This window comes from Lemur catta, chromosome 14, assembly GCF_020740605.2.
Source record: "Lemur catta isolate mLemCat1 chromosome 14, mLemCat1.pri, whole genome shotgun sequence".
Classification (NCBI taxonomy): Eukaryota; Metazoa; Chordata; class Mammalia; order Primates; family Lemuridae; genus Lemur; species Lemur catta.
Genome location: NC_059141.1, coordinates 47,090,470 through 47,104,933, shown reverse-complemented (window position 1 = coordinate 47,104,933; position 14,464 = coordinate 47,090,470). Strand labels below are relative to the sequence as shown.

The 14,464-nt window shown below is 38.9% G+C and overlaps 1 protein-coding gene and 1 long non-coding RNA gene across 2 annotated transcripts in view; one reads left to right on the top strand and one right to left on the bottom strand.

Annotated features, from left to right (window-relative positions):
- Positions 1 to 3,425, top strand: part of LOC123650421 — a 39,460-nt gene extending 36,035 nt beyond the window's left edge. Inside the window, exons 2-3 of the long non-coding RNA XR_006739340.1 lie at positions 2,044 to 2,159; positions 3,408 to 3,425. This is a non-coding gene — a long non-coding RNA (uncharacterized LOC123650421). The remainder of the gene's footprint in view (positions 1 to 2,043; positions 2,160 to 3,407) is intronic.
- TET1 (tet methylcytosine dioxygenase 1) overlaps positions 1 to 14,464 on the bottom strand; it is a 110,322-nt gene that overhangs the window by 69,312 nt on the left and 26,546 nt on the right. The window contains exon 3 of the mRNA XM_045569296.1: positions 7,164 to 7,217. Coding sequence (XP_045425252.1) covers positions 7,164 to 7,217 — 54 coding nt within the window. The remainder of the gene's footprint in view (positions 1 to 7,163; positions 7,218 to 14,464) is intronic.

Below are 14,464 nucleotides of genomic sequence, written 5' to 3'. Positions count from 1 at the left end.
CTAGCTAAATACACATCTTTTGAAATGTTCACTTAATATTTTTATTTATTTATTATTTTTATTTTTTTGGAGACAGAGTCTCACTCTGTCACCTGGGCTAGAGTGCCGTGGCATCAGCCTAGCTCACAGCAACCTCAAACTCCTGCGCTCAAGGGATCCTCCTGCCTCAGCCTCCTGAGTAGCTGGGACTATAGGCGCATGCTACCATGCCTGTCTAATTTTTTCTATTTTTAGTAGAGACACGGTCAGGCTGGTCCTGAACTCCTGACCTTAAACGATCCTCCCGCCTTCGCCTCCCAGAGTGCTAGGATTACAGGTGTGAGCCTTCGCCTCCCAGAGTGCTAGGATTACAGGTGTGAGCCTTGGCCTCCCAGAGTGCTAGGATTACAGGTGTGAGCCACCGCACCCAGCCTTGGTTTCCTAGAATTATAAAAACAGCCTATGCTTTAATCAAATTCTTGCATTATTACTAAAATTTAAACATTGATGATAAAAGTTGTAGCATCTCTTCTTTTAAAAACTTTACATGTGGCCGGGCGCGGTGGCTCACGCCTATAATCCTAGCACTCTGGGAGGCTGAGGTGGGTGGATCGCTTGAAGTCAGGAGTTCGAGACCAGCCTGAGCAAGAGCGAGACACCATCTCTACTAAAAATAGAAAGAAATTATATGGACAACTAAAAAAAAAAAAATATATATATATATAAATTAGCTGGGCATGGTGGTGCATGCCCCTAGTCCCAGCTACTGGGGAGGCTGAGGCAGTAGGATCGCTTAAGCCCAAGAGTTTGAGGTTGCTGTGAGCTAGGCTGATGCCACGGCACTCTAGCCCAGGCAACAGAGCGAGACTCTGTCTCCAAAAAAAATAAAATAAAATAAGAATGTAAAATGTAAAAACTTTACATCTATAATGTGAATAATAGAGGAGAAAAAACCCCAAAACTTTACATGTGCAGATAAGGACTAGAAGAATTACTATTTAAAACTATGAAGCATCAGAGCAGGTTAAAAAAAGGACATTGTTACCTACATTCTCTTGCATACGCCATTGTGGTGGGTACCTCTTACCATCAAATCTTTGAAAAGACAAAAATAAATGACATGTTTCGGATCCTGAAAGACATTCCGTTATTAAAATAATCATAACTTGAAATGAATTAAGATCAGTACTGGCAAGATTTTAATAAAAATTAATTTTTTGTTACAGTTATTATTTGGCTGTTTTTATCTAACTCTTGAATATATCCTAGTCTGTATATAAAGAGGTATACAGTAAGGAAGGTAGACCTCAGAAACATGAATCCAGCACCATCAAAACACAATTAAGCCGGATGTGGTGGCGCACACGCCGTTAGTCCCAGTTACTTGGGCGGTGGAGGCAGGAGGATTATTTCATCCCAGGAGTTTGAGGTTGCAGTGAGCTATGTATGATGAGCCCACTGCATTCTAGCCTGGGCAACAGAGGGAGAACTCTGTCTCCAAAAAACAAACAAACAAACAAAACAAAAAACCAAGAAAAAGCCACACACAGTACCAGATGAGCATAAGTATTCAAGATGCAAAGCATATGTTCTTTTGGGGACTAGGAAGAATTCAACAGACTTTTTTTGTAGCCTGAATGAAATTTTCCTTAAGCCCATCCAACCCCATTTGGCTTCTATTCACTCTGATTCTCTGTCTGGGATCATTCCTAGAAATCAGACTGGACGTGAGTCTTGAGTCACTGGAAATATACATGCTCCAGTGATAAGTGAATGCCTGTGTGGGAGCTGGCTCAGTGAGAACCCAGCCCTGAAGTTGGTCTGATCATCTGTGGGCAAAAAGCTATATTACAGTTTCTGGGTATGCAAACCAGAAGCCCCATGTGTGTCTTTGATTGTGTGAATAAACACTGATGGAAAAACACACGTCTTTAACAGTTTTTGCCAGTTTGTGACAAAATGAGTAAAATAAAGATCATATGTTGTCATAAAACTAAATTATTAAATTTATATGACCCTTCTGTGTTCTGAGATTATCTTCTTCCAATTTTTTTTTTCTTTAAGCTGGGATCCCTTTGCGGATACTCTCACCAACCACTCTGAATTTTTTCTTCACTGTCCCATTACATTCACAAGTCTGGGATTAGTTGCCTGGGACCATGAAGAACTCTATCAAAATGGTACGTTTTTTTCCCCCTGAACAATGGTCAAGCTTAGTATTTGATCTAGCACTTAAATTTGCAACATGATGCTACAAGTAATGGAATGTTGCATTATAACCAAAGTTAAGAAACTTTAAAGAAATCATTTACCAATGGTTATTTTTACTAACTGAAACAAAGTTGCAGATTAAGTGTGCAGAAAAAAATCTTTAGCAACTCTGTTATTTTCCATTTCTTGTATTAATAGCTTAATGGATTTGAAAATTAAACAAGGTAACTCAATTGTATCTAATTGTATTTAATTTGAATTGACACTAGTATATATAATAACAATTTACAAATGAAGGGAATAGTTTTCAAAGATACCAAGTTTCCCTGATGTTTTCTACCACCTCAGCACTTTTTGTGTCCTTCAAAGCATTTACCGCAATTTGTAATTAATTCATTTGTCCATAATTTTTTATCTGCCTTTTCTCAGCAGTACTTAATCTCCTTGAGGTCAGGAATCACACTGGTCGTATGTATCATTGTAGTCCAGCATTTAGTATGGGCTCAAAAAATATTTATTCAATGTTAATAATAATGTTATTCAGAAAGAAAGACTTTTTGAACATTTAATATGTGCTAAGCAATGGTACAAAGCGTTAATATTTTGAGTGTCACTATGTCATGCAAATGAAGACCATGAACAAATGTGATTCACTTATGATTTAAAATGTTTCAAAAAGACATGTAAGTACAGCTATATGCAAGTGTCCTGTCCCTCTCTCCTACTGAGACACGGCCTCACACCCTCCCCCTCAGCCCCCCACCACTCGTTCTTCTCCTTTATCAGCATCATCAAGGAAGGAAGGAAACAGTGAAGAGCAGGGTGGCCAGAGCAGAAGCGAGCAGGAACATCACTTAGTTTTCATTTTTTCTTTTCTAAATCAGCCTCTGTAGACAGTTTCCTGGTTTAATAACCACTGACATTTCTTTGTATTTGTTCACCCAGTTTTTCTAAATACTATTTTGGTGATATTTTAGAACCAAATAGCTAGAAAATGTCCCTTACTAGCCAAGAATGAGTATCTAATTACAGAATGCATAAATGTGTCCCCTCTCAAGGGTGCTCACACTTTTTATTTGAGATGATTTTGGATTTACAGATGAGTTGCAAAATCAGTAGAGTTCTTATATACTCTTCACCTAGCCTTGCCTAACATTACTACCTTACGTAATCACAGCTCTGGAACTATTTTTGACCCTACCATTTTGCCCTTCCAGGTCCACACTCCACCTATATACCCTCTTATATGTCCCTGGAGGCTGAACAGAATGCTTTTTATCAGAGGGCTCCCTCTCTCTCATTTCCCATTGGGATCAACCAATCAAAGAAGAGGGGTCAGAAGGTAGGGTATGTATCACACCCACTCACCCTCATGACTCCTTGCAGAAGCATCCCTTTACCAAAGGCCACAGAAAAAGCACCTGCTCCCACTATTCAGTTACTACTGTATTACCTGGGTTGCTTCTCCTCATCCCCCTACCCCTTCCAGCCTAGTAGTGGTAACAGCTCTCTACCTTCATTAGTCGTGGGATCCTTTGCCCTCTCCAGTTCTTTACTTAACCCTGCCCACACCCTTTAAAATAATCTCTTCATTAAATTTTACTGAAACCCCCAATTGACTGTGCTATCTGATTTTCTCCAGGGACAGTGACTAATAATCTAATCAAATGATATTAATTTAAGGTCAGGCACGGTGGCTCAAGCCTGTAATCCTAGCACTTTGGGAGGCTGAAGCAGGAGGATTGCTTGAGCTCAGGAGTTCGAGACTAGCCTGAGCAAAAACAAGACCCCGTTTCAACTGAAAATAGAAAAATTAGCCAGGTGTCGGGCATTACTGTAGTGCACCTGTAGTCCCAACCACTCAGGAGGTTGAGGCAAGAGGATCCCTTGAGTCTAAGAGTTGGAGGTTGCAGTGAGCTATGATGACATCACTGCACTATATCCAGGGCGATAGAGCAGGACTCTGTCTCAAAAACAACAACAACAACAACAAAACCCTTAAAACTGACTTCCTCTAAGGGAATATATCTTCCTACACACCTCCTTCCACACACAAACTAGAGATTATTTACATAAATGTTTCTTCCAAGAGGAGTCCCAAACCACCTCACATTTAAGCCCAAGTTCATGAATCAAATACTGAAACTAGTCCACATCTCTACTTTATTCAAGAGTCAAGGAAACTCTTATGTTTCCAATGACAGTATTGAAACATACGATGACATATATAGCTGTCGTCTATATGTGAAAAAAATTCTAATGATCACCAATAGGGCTTAAACGGGAAGCTGATGCTAAGCTACTTCCCACCCACCTGGCCCATGAACATTTGATATCCATTCTGGCCATTAAGAGTGCTTTGGACAGAAACCATCATTTCAGCTAGAGGAAGACTCTCTACTCAGGAACGTGAGAATATTATTTATAGTTTTAAATTTTGAGGTACAATAGAATTAATATAGGTATCAATATATTAATAGATAAGATATTTTTTAGGAGGAGAGGTGTGAGAGGTTTCAGCCCCACAGCTGGATTCAGTAGTTACAGGGTACAGTGTAGAATGGAAGGAGTCTCCAATTCTACACTCACTTTCTTTAATCAGCCTCTTCATCTATCCAACTACGTTCTAATAGATGATGAAGATGAAAAGTCAGTCAGGATACCTGCAACATCCACCCTGACAAAGAGCAGGTGACCCAGGAATTTTGAAGATCTAAGAGGACAGAGTCAAAGGAAGCAGACTAGATCTCTGCTATGATGCCACATGCAAAGACAGAGAATTATGATAGGAGACCAAATTGCAACCTGCAGATTCCCATCATGGATCATCTGGGTAGCATACCGCTGGAGGGTTGAAGTCCTCACACATAAAACCTAAAACTGAAAGTTGTATTCTTCTCCCACTCTTCCTCCCAAAACACAGGTGTCATTTTCTTAACATCTCCATTAGGGTTATATAATATTCTACACTTGCTCTGGTTGAATTTCACACACATCAAGCTCAAATCTGAAAGTTTTTAGCATTTCTACTCTAGAAACAAAGCTTTCCTTGGAAAAGAAAAAAAAAATATGTCTAATAAAATTTCTTAAAAACATCCTAAAATGACAAATCAGAAAAAATGAATTTTTTCCCTTTTAAAACATTTCCCTACTCTTGTACAATAATCATTAACCATAGAAGAAAGTGAGTGACAATTCAGTTCTGCTTGCTGTGGCAGATGAAATTTGGCCACCCAAAGGCACTTTAAAAAAAAAAAAAATGTCAGAGTTCACTGCGATGATTCCAAAAAGCAACACATGGTATATTTACTTCTGAAATTTATTTCAGGTGACAGGACACCCACAGACTAACAAAATAAACATAGAATGAAATAGCATTCCCAAAGTCCAATTCTACTTCCTAGCAAAGGCGAGAGAAGAGTTAGCTACCAGTCTTGGTCTATATTAGTTTCTCCGCGTAGTCTGTCACTTCCTCCTGCCCCTCCTCACCAAATTTGAGAGCCATTTATAACAGTAGGACTGAAGCTATTTCTTACTTAAATTTAAGACAAAATTCCTGAGATGGATATACCCAATACAGAAAGTGTAGAAGGAGATTAGGAACTATAAGTAGAGCTTTTAATGATACACTTCTATAGTTGTTGGAGGAGTAGGTAATAAAATGGGATGGATGGATCAATATGAAGAAAACCAGAAAAGGGTTTTTATCTTAATATTTACCTTAAAAATTTTACCTTAAAAATAACCACTACTCTATTTGTCCAGGCCCAGTGAGAATTTGTGTCAAGCAATTTCATTCATTTCACAGTGCCTAGCACATTGCTGACTGTGTGGTAAATATTAAATAAATACTTGTTGGTTGATGAAAAATGTACGTGGAAATGCTGTGTATACACAGGAAACAGAAACTCAAGGTGGTCAGACAAATTTGAAAGCAATGCAAGGTTCGGTTCTCCGTGTCAATATTTTCAAGTTACACAACTGGGGGGAAAAATAAGATAAAATTCTGCCACATGTATAGTTCAACATGTTCCTCTTTGAGTGCTAAAACTTTATTTGCAAAAGAAAAACTACGATGAGGTTAAAATATTTTAAATTAAATGTAACACAATATAATTTTAAAGACCAGTCATTTTATTGCTTAATATTTTACCCTGCATTTAAAAGGTAGCTTGCAAATATTGCTTACATTTATAGTAGCAATATACCACTGGAAATTTTAAACACATAAGCACCTATGTGCTACCGTAAAGCTAGCTTTGAACTTTTAGTGATGCCATATGCTTTTAAATTAACCCTTCTAAATACTGTACAAATCTCATAACACAGATTGCTAGCTTATAACGGAATTAGGTTACTACTAAATACTCATAGGCACACTATAGAAAATAAAGAAAACATGCATATTCCTATAGCTCCATGAATGCCAAAATTAATGATGATATAATGGAAATCTGAGATCAAACAATTATAATTTGGCTGTGAAATCTCAACCACTTACACATTTTAAGTTAAACTAAAATGTAAGGGCTTTTTTTTTTTGAAGAAAAATCATACATTTCAAAAGAGTACTTAAAGGATAGTCTATTAAAATCACAATGGATCATAGCTGTCAACTTCAAATAGTGTCTTTCTCCTAAAGAGCTTAAGTTTACACACTGGTGCAACAACATCACAAATGCAGATGCTACAAGGAGAGCTCTAAAGAAAAACAAATTTTATTCACAACACTTTGCATATAAACTTTTCCTTCTGCAGACTTGTGTGGAGTTGAAAATAAAGGATGCTAATATGCACATTATGCAGCACATCAAAAAAAAGAGAAAACACTTTAGTTGAGGGAGAATTCATTTATCTACTGAAAATCTGGGAGAATGCACATCCACTGTACTGCAAATTTACCCCCAAGTGACAGAAAAATACTATATGAAATGGAAAAATAATTAAATATTATTTAATCAACAGCTGATTACCTTTAAAACTTTGGGCTTCTTTTCCCTCTGGGGCCTCTTGTTTTCCTTTATAACCTAAAAAAAAAAAAAAATCAAATTGCAAAATGAGCCTCTGTTTAAGAAATAAAATTAGCTCCCACCCCCAAAAAATTTTTGGCTATTTCTCTGTAAAACTATTTATACCATTTAAAATCATCAACATGTTTGCTAGGCAGAACCTAAAGAGTTTATGTAAAATGTATACTTTAAAAGTCACTGAAAAAAATTCTTGCATAAAGATGAAGTAGGGAAATACCCTTTTTTCCCCTTAAAGTCTGTCTTAATTAGCCTCTGCATTCTTCACAGCGAAGCCCACGAGGTAGCCATCTTGCTTGCTTCTGCAGAGGAAGCCTCTACAGTGGAACAGTTCTGCAAACTGCTTTTTGGTATTATTATCATGGTGTTTAAAGGCAGCCCTGGCCTGCCAGCACTGTAGACGTGCTGGGCATGCCTTTTGCAAAAACAGCCCCACAAAGAGTGCAGCCAATGGCAATGCAGAGCTTAGCAACTCCAAAGTGATCTTCTCAGCCTAGCCCTTCCTAGACAAAGGATCTCCTGTGCGGCTGGGCTCTCACCACAGGACACAGGCAGCCACAAGCTGCGACATGGAGTTCGCTGCAGAGGATCTGGTCGCGCTGAAATCACAGGAGGCTTCAGCAAAAACAATGCACACAAATCCCCCAGGTTGCCACCATCGGATCGATGGCGGAGTCTCCCTGATTAGTAACCTCTTGGTGGCTCTGAGGGCAGGTCTGCATGGGGTAGGGGTGCGCTGCTCTGCCTCCAATGTACAGGAGATATAACTGAGCCTAGGGGGGCATTTGGGCTTGCTGAAACTCTGGAAGGTATTGTGCATTTTTACTTTATAAGGCAAGGCTAAATATTGGCGATATTTAAGGCAGGGAGGTTATGTGAGGACAGTGTAGGCTCAGCTGTTGGGCTGCGTGTCTCATTCCTCAGGAACCACACCTCTTTGCAGCAGGCGCTTTGCCCAGAAACACAGCAATTTGATTTCTGTCAATAAATGTCCAATGACAACAACGGATTAAAAAATAACAATAAAGCCACTTAAAAGGAAAAGGACAGGAAGAGGACTAGGAGGGAGGAGGAGTTTTCAAAATACACTTGCCGCTCTGAGTGGCTAGAGAGAAAAGATTTTTCTCTCTTGCTCTGGGCATTTCTGATGACCTTCCCTTCTCAACGAAATCTCTGCCCTGCTAGAAGGAGAACTTGGACTCATACCTTTGGGGGGAAAAAGGGCACCTTTGGCTTCTGTCTCTCCCGAGATCATCAACTGTCACTGAGCATCTCTCTGCAGAGCTGCCAAGCAAGTCCCCACGTGGAGTCTGTCTGCGCACCAGGCTGGCGGTCAGACAGAGCCACCCACTTCTCAGAGATTGGGACCTGAGCCAGAGGTGGAACAAGCCACTATCTCCCCTGACACACCTGGAATGCCCCTATGCCCAGTGGGTGGTAAGCACTGGAAGAACTGGCAGCACAGTTGGCACCTGCCAGACACTGGGAAGGGCAGGACCAGAGGAGTCTCCCTCCCTTTAGCCTCCTGGCATTGCAAAAGTGGCAGCAGAGGACCAGGGCAGCTGCAGTGAGCTGGCTGGTCTCAAGGTCACTGCCAAAATGCAGTGTGGAGGCTGGTCACATCACAGCTACCTTGACAGCTGCACAGATCTTGGGAAGACAGCCCTAGCTCCAGCCTCGCAGGGCCAAAGTTTCAACAGCACATTTGGGGGATTGGCAGGAAGGCCTCCTTGGCTGCTCAGCCAAAGATGGGTTTTCCACTTGCAGTTGGATTCAGAACAGATTCCCACAACCAGAAATCAGGAACAGAGTGAGGGCCGGAAGGCCTGCATTTCATCACCCTTGATTCCTAGCTTTTCAGTTTGCCACAAAAGCATGCTTTCCTCGTTGGAATGGGAAGTCCAGCATGCGTTGTTTTCCCACTTTTAAACTACCTCCCCCTCCCCCTAATTTTTAGCAAATTCATGTAAGAAAAAAAACCTAATGGGTGTGGTGTTCTCAACTCTTCCTTAAACACTTGTAGCAAAACCAATGAATTCTGACCTAACCACATCCACCAGCACAACTCCAAACACACTGAGCCCACACTACCTCTAAGAAGCTCTCTGTGAGGAATGAAGCAGTCACGAAACAGGTAGAAAAACAGGACTACATACAGTAAGGTTTGAAAATGGGTACAAAACCTTTTAGCTTCACATCTTTTTTTTTCCTTTCTTTCTTTTTTCTTAATGATTTTTTATTGTGGTAAAATATCCATAACATAAAATTTATTCTTTAACTATATTTAAGTGTATAATTCAGTCACATTAAGTACTTTTACAACGTGCAACTATCACCACTCTCCATCTCCAGAACCTTCCCACCCTCCTAAACAGAAACTGTCTACCCATTAAACAGTATCTCCTCATTGGCCTTGACAGCCCCTACTAAATTCTATTCCACTTTCTGTTTATGAAATTGACTATTCGTGGTACCTCCTATAAACAGTTCACACAATATTTTTATCTTTTTGTGTCTGTTCACTTCACTTAGCATAATGTTTTCAAGTTTTATCCACGTTGTAGAATGTATCAGAATTTCACTCCTTTTAAAGGCTGAACAACATTACTTCATGTAGATATATATAATGCATTTTATTTTATTTTATTTTTTTTTTTGGAGACACAGTCTCAGTCTGTTGCCTGGGCTAGAGTGCTGTGGCATCAGCCTAGCTCACAGCAACCTCAAACTCCTGGGCTTAAGCGATCCTTCTGCCTCAGCCTCCCAAGTAGCTGAGACTACAGGCATGCACCACTGTGCCCAGCTAATTTTTTCTATTTTTAGTTGTTTGGCTAATTTCTTTATATTTTTTTTTCTAGTAGAGATGGGGTTTCACTCTTGCTCAGGCTGGTCTCAAACTCCTGACCTCGAGCGATCCTCCTGCCTCAGTCTCCCTGGGTGCTAGGATTACAGGCGTGACCCACCTTGCCCGACCTATATAATGCATTTTCTTTACCCATTCTTCTGTTGTAAGACATTTGAGTTGTTTCTACCTTTTGGTTGTTGTGAATAATGCTGTTATGAACATTGGTGTACCATATCTATTTGAATCACTGCTTTCGATTCTTTTGAGTATATACCTCAGAGTGAATTGTTGGATCACATAAGTCTGTTTAACTTTTTGAGGAACTACCAAACTGTTTTCCACAGCAGCTGCACCATTATACATTCTCATTAGCCATGCACACAGGGTAGCCCTACATTTCTTAAAATGCCTTGCATTTTAATTACATATAATATTACACCTCCTCCCTTGAATATTTGAATATAATTTTTAAAAACCATCAACATTTTTTCTAGGTTAATTATTCATTATTTAGTAAGGTGGCCATGATATATTATGACATAATTATGTGTGTGTATATATATTATGTATCTATACATATATGTGTGTATATATACATATGCATATATATGTATATATAATTTTTTTTTTTTTGAGATAGTCTTGCTCTGTCACCCTGGCTAGAGTGCAGTAGCATAATCACAGCTCACTGCAACCTCAAACACTTGTGCTTAAGCAGTTCTTCTGGCTCAGCCTCCTGGGTAACTGGGACTACAAGTACGTGCCACTATGCCTAGATAATTTTCTCTATTTTTTGTAGAGACAGGGTCTCACTCTTGCTCAGGCTGGTCTCAGACTCCTGGCCTCAAGCAATCCTCCTGCCTTGGCCTCCCAAAGTGTTAGGATTATAGGCAGGAGCCACTCCGCCCGGTAATAATTATTTTAAATCAATCCATTACCCATGAGATCCATACATCTGACTCAATAAAATAAAATAAAATTAGGCTCAGAGTATTAGGTGTACTGAAATCTACAATGGTGAGAAGTCCATGTTTTAAAGCCCTACGGACAGGCATTTCCACTGCACAGAATACTCATGAAACCATATGACATTATACTTGGCAATCTAAGAAACGGCAAAGGTCTGTGTGCACTGTTCTGTAAAATTAGTTAATAAATAAAGCCAAAGCTCATCCTAGCTAGATATTAAAGTTAATGAAAGTGACCAGAGCTAACATTAATTCCAAATATCAAACTGATACTACACTATGAAGATCTGTACTTGTTTGAACACAGAATAGATTGGTAACCTCTATCGGTTGTGACCATCTGTTTCAATTCCTTAGGCAACAGTGAGTTTTGATGGGAAAGAATAATCAGAAATTATGAGCAGAGAAATTAGAGGTCAGTCAAAAGAGCCATTCCCATTTTCTTGTTACTTAGGGTGAAGTACATACAACTAGATCCTGTTGAAAGAGCAGAAATTAAGAAACCTTGTGTGATAGTTCTAGTTATGCAGAACTTGTTTTTGTCACTTAAATCTATTTTTTTCCCACAAGGAATCATGACTGTTAGATTGCATGAATTGATATTTAATTTTGAAATAACTCAGGGGTATAAGGTTCTTTTATATATATTTTTTTATAGTTTTTTTCTTTTTTTATTTAGCTGCTAAGTTTTTTTTTTTTTCTTTTTGACAGAGTCTCACTCTGTTGCCCAAGCTAGAGTGCCATGCCATCAGCCTAGCTCACAGCAACCTCAAACTCCTGGGCTCAAGCGATCCTCCTGCCTCAGCCTACTGAGCAGCTGGGACTACAGGCATGTGCCATCACGCCCGGCTAATTTTTTCTATTTTTAGTTGTTTGGCTATTTTTTTTTTTTTTTTCAGTAGAGACGGGGTCTCGCTCTTGCACAGGCTGATCTCAAACTCCTGACCTCAAGTGATCCTCTCACTTTGGCCTCCCAGAGTGCTAGGATTACAGGAGTGAGCCACCATGCCTGGCCTAGCTGCTAAGTTTGTTATGGAGGTTCTTTTATATATTTACTAAATGAGATCTATCTCCTTTCTCTTGAAAATCGCAGGATTATAGAACTAAAGAAAATATATGAGAAAATTTGGCATAATAAATTTTAATAAATAAATAATAATAAAAATAAGAAATTACTTTACTTCACAGAGAAACTGAGGCTCAAGAAGGTAAAATAATTTAACTCAGGTTACACAGCAAGTTAGAACTTAACCTACTTCTAACCATCTATACTGCTTTCTCTACAGCTTTGCTTCAATTTTAATATCCAGCAATATATATTTGTAAAATTTCCTAAAATAACCTTAAAAGAAATGTCCTCTAAAATACATACCTTCATTTTTAGAATAGAAGATTAGCAGCTCATATTTCTAGAAGATTGGTGTTTTAAATCAACATTACATTAAGGAAGCTTTTAAAAAAAAGAAAACATGTTTTGTGCCCTCAGTGATAGAGTTATGAAGAGTTTCAAAACTCTACTTCTCTTTCTGGGTATAAGTGATTCTGCATTCGCAAAAAACTAGATGTACAAAGTCTTCCCAGGTTAAAACAACAGCAGCATTATGAGGAGGAGTCTTCTTGTAAATTAATTTCAGGGGTGATTCACCTTTCCAAGATTGAAGCACATCCTTCCAATATTTGGCGCACTCTCCTCTCCCATGAAATCCTTTGTTTTTCTTCTTACATTTCTTTTGGGGGCTACAACATTTGCAATGATAACTGAATAAAGATATTCCATGTACCATCTTCTGTAAATTTCCAATCAATAAGAAAACAATGTCTCATACCTTTTACGACAATTCTATGAGATTTTTACAGTTAGTTTTCTTTTATTTCCTGTGAGAGGGACCTGAAAGACTAAAACTGGAGAATCTTCCTGGGTGACTGGATTGAGCAATAGCCTGGGTGTCAGTGGCTGATCTCCTAGTACAGTCTTTCCCTGGCTCCCCTTCCCCACCCCTTTCCTTGAGGCTACTAGAGCTATTTTTCCCTCAAAGGGGCCAGGTCCAGTTGGTATCCAACCCCATTCCTTCCAGTTTACTGCACGTAAAAATATCTGTTCTTCAATGGCAGGAATTAAGGGAAAATATGGGCAAATAATCTTCAACGGTTACTGCCTGAGAATCATACAGAAAACGAGGTAAATCATAGACTGTCACACAAGTGAGGCTGAAATATCACCTTTCTGCAATTTCCCAACTCTTCCTTGTACTAACTAGAAATTGGCAAGCCTACACCCTCTCTTAGTGTCTAGATCCATTATTTGGACAGAAAAAAGCCAATAACAACATCTATAGGTTTTGGCAAAAAGAAAGAAATCAAGGAAGAAATTTCTATTTAGGACAATTTGCCCTTGAGTGAGTGATATATTAAAGCTTGCTTCCTATTGCTGGCCTGTCCTATTTATTTTGTAATCAGTAATACTCTTTCTTTTTCATAAAGGTATTCTGTACCTTCAGGCCCTTCCTTTTCTATGTCATTTACGCTAGACAGCTGACTCAAGGTAACATTTCACCTTCCATTTTTAGATAATCTAATTATATAGTCAAGCCTCATAGCAAAATCACAAAAATTTATTCTTTCACTTCGAAACTCAACACACACACAAGACTTTCTGAGAAAGTTAGAAATAGAGATTTCCCAAGTTAAGCAATTTTTTTTTTTTTTTTTTTTTGAGACAGAGTCTCACTCTGTTGCCTGGGCTAGAGTGCTGTGGCATCAGCCTAGCTCACAACAACCTCAAACTTCTGGGCTCAAGCGATCCTCCTGCCTCAGCCTCCCGAGTCGCTGGGACTACAGGCATGCACCACTATGCCTGGCTAATTTTTTATATATATATTTTTAGTTGTCCATATAATTTCTTTCTCTTTTTAGTAGAGATAGGGTCTTGAACTCCTGACCTTGAGCGATCCTCCCGCCTCGGCCTCCCAGAGTGCTAGGATTACAGACGTGAGCCACCGTGCCGAGCCAGCAAAATTAAACTTAAAATTATTGAACAACCTCAAAAGACCCCCAAGCCCAAAAATGTTTCCTTTAAAATTTATCAATTAGGACAGTTAGGGGGAGGGGAATAAGGTGGGATGGTTAATAGGTGCAAAAATATAGTTAGAATGAACAATATGTGACAGCACAACAAAGTGACTATAATCAACAATAAGTTAGGGTATATTTTAAAATATCTGATACAGCGGAATTGGAATGTTTCTAACAGAAAGAAATGATAAATGCCTGAGGTGATGAATACTCCAATTACCTTGATTTGAATAATTTACATTATATGGCTGTATCAAAACATCACATGGGCCCTATAAAGATATATAACCATTGTATACCCATAACAATTAAAAATTTTAAAAAAATAAATTCATTGGCAGAAATAAATAAGTCACAATGAC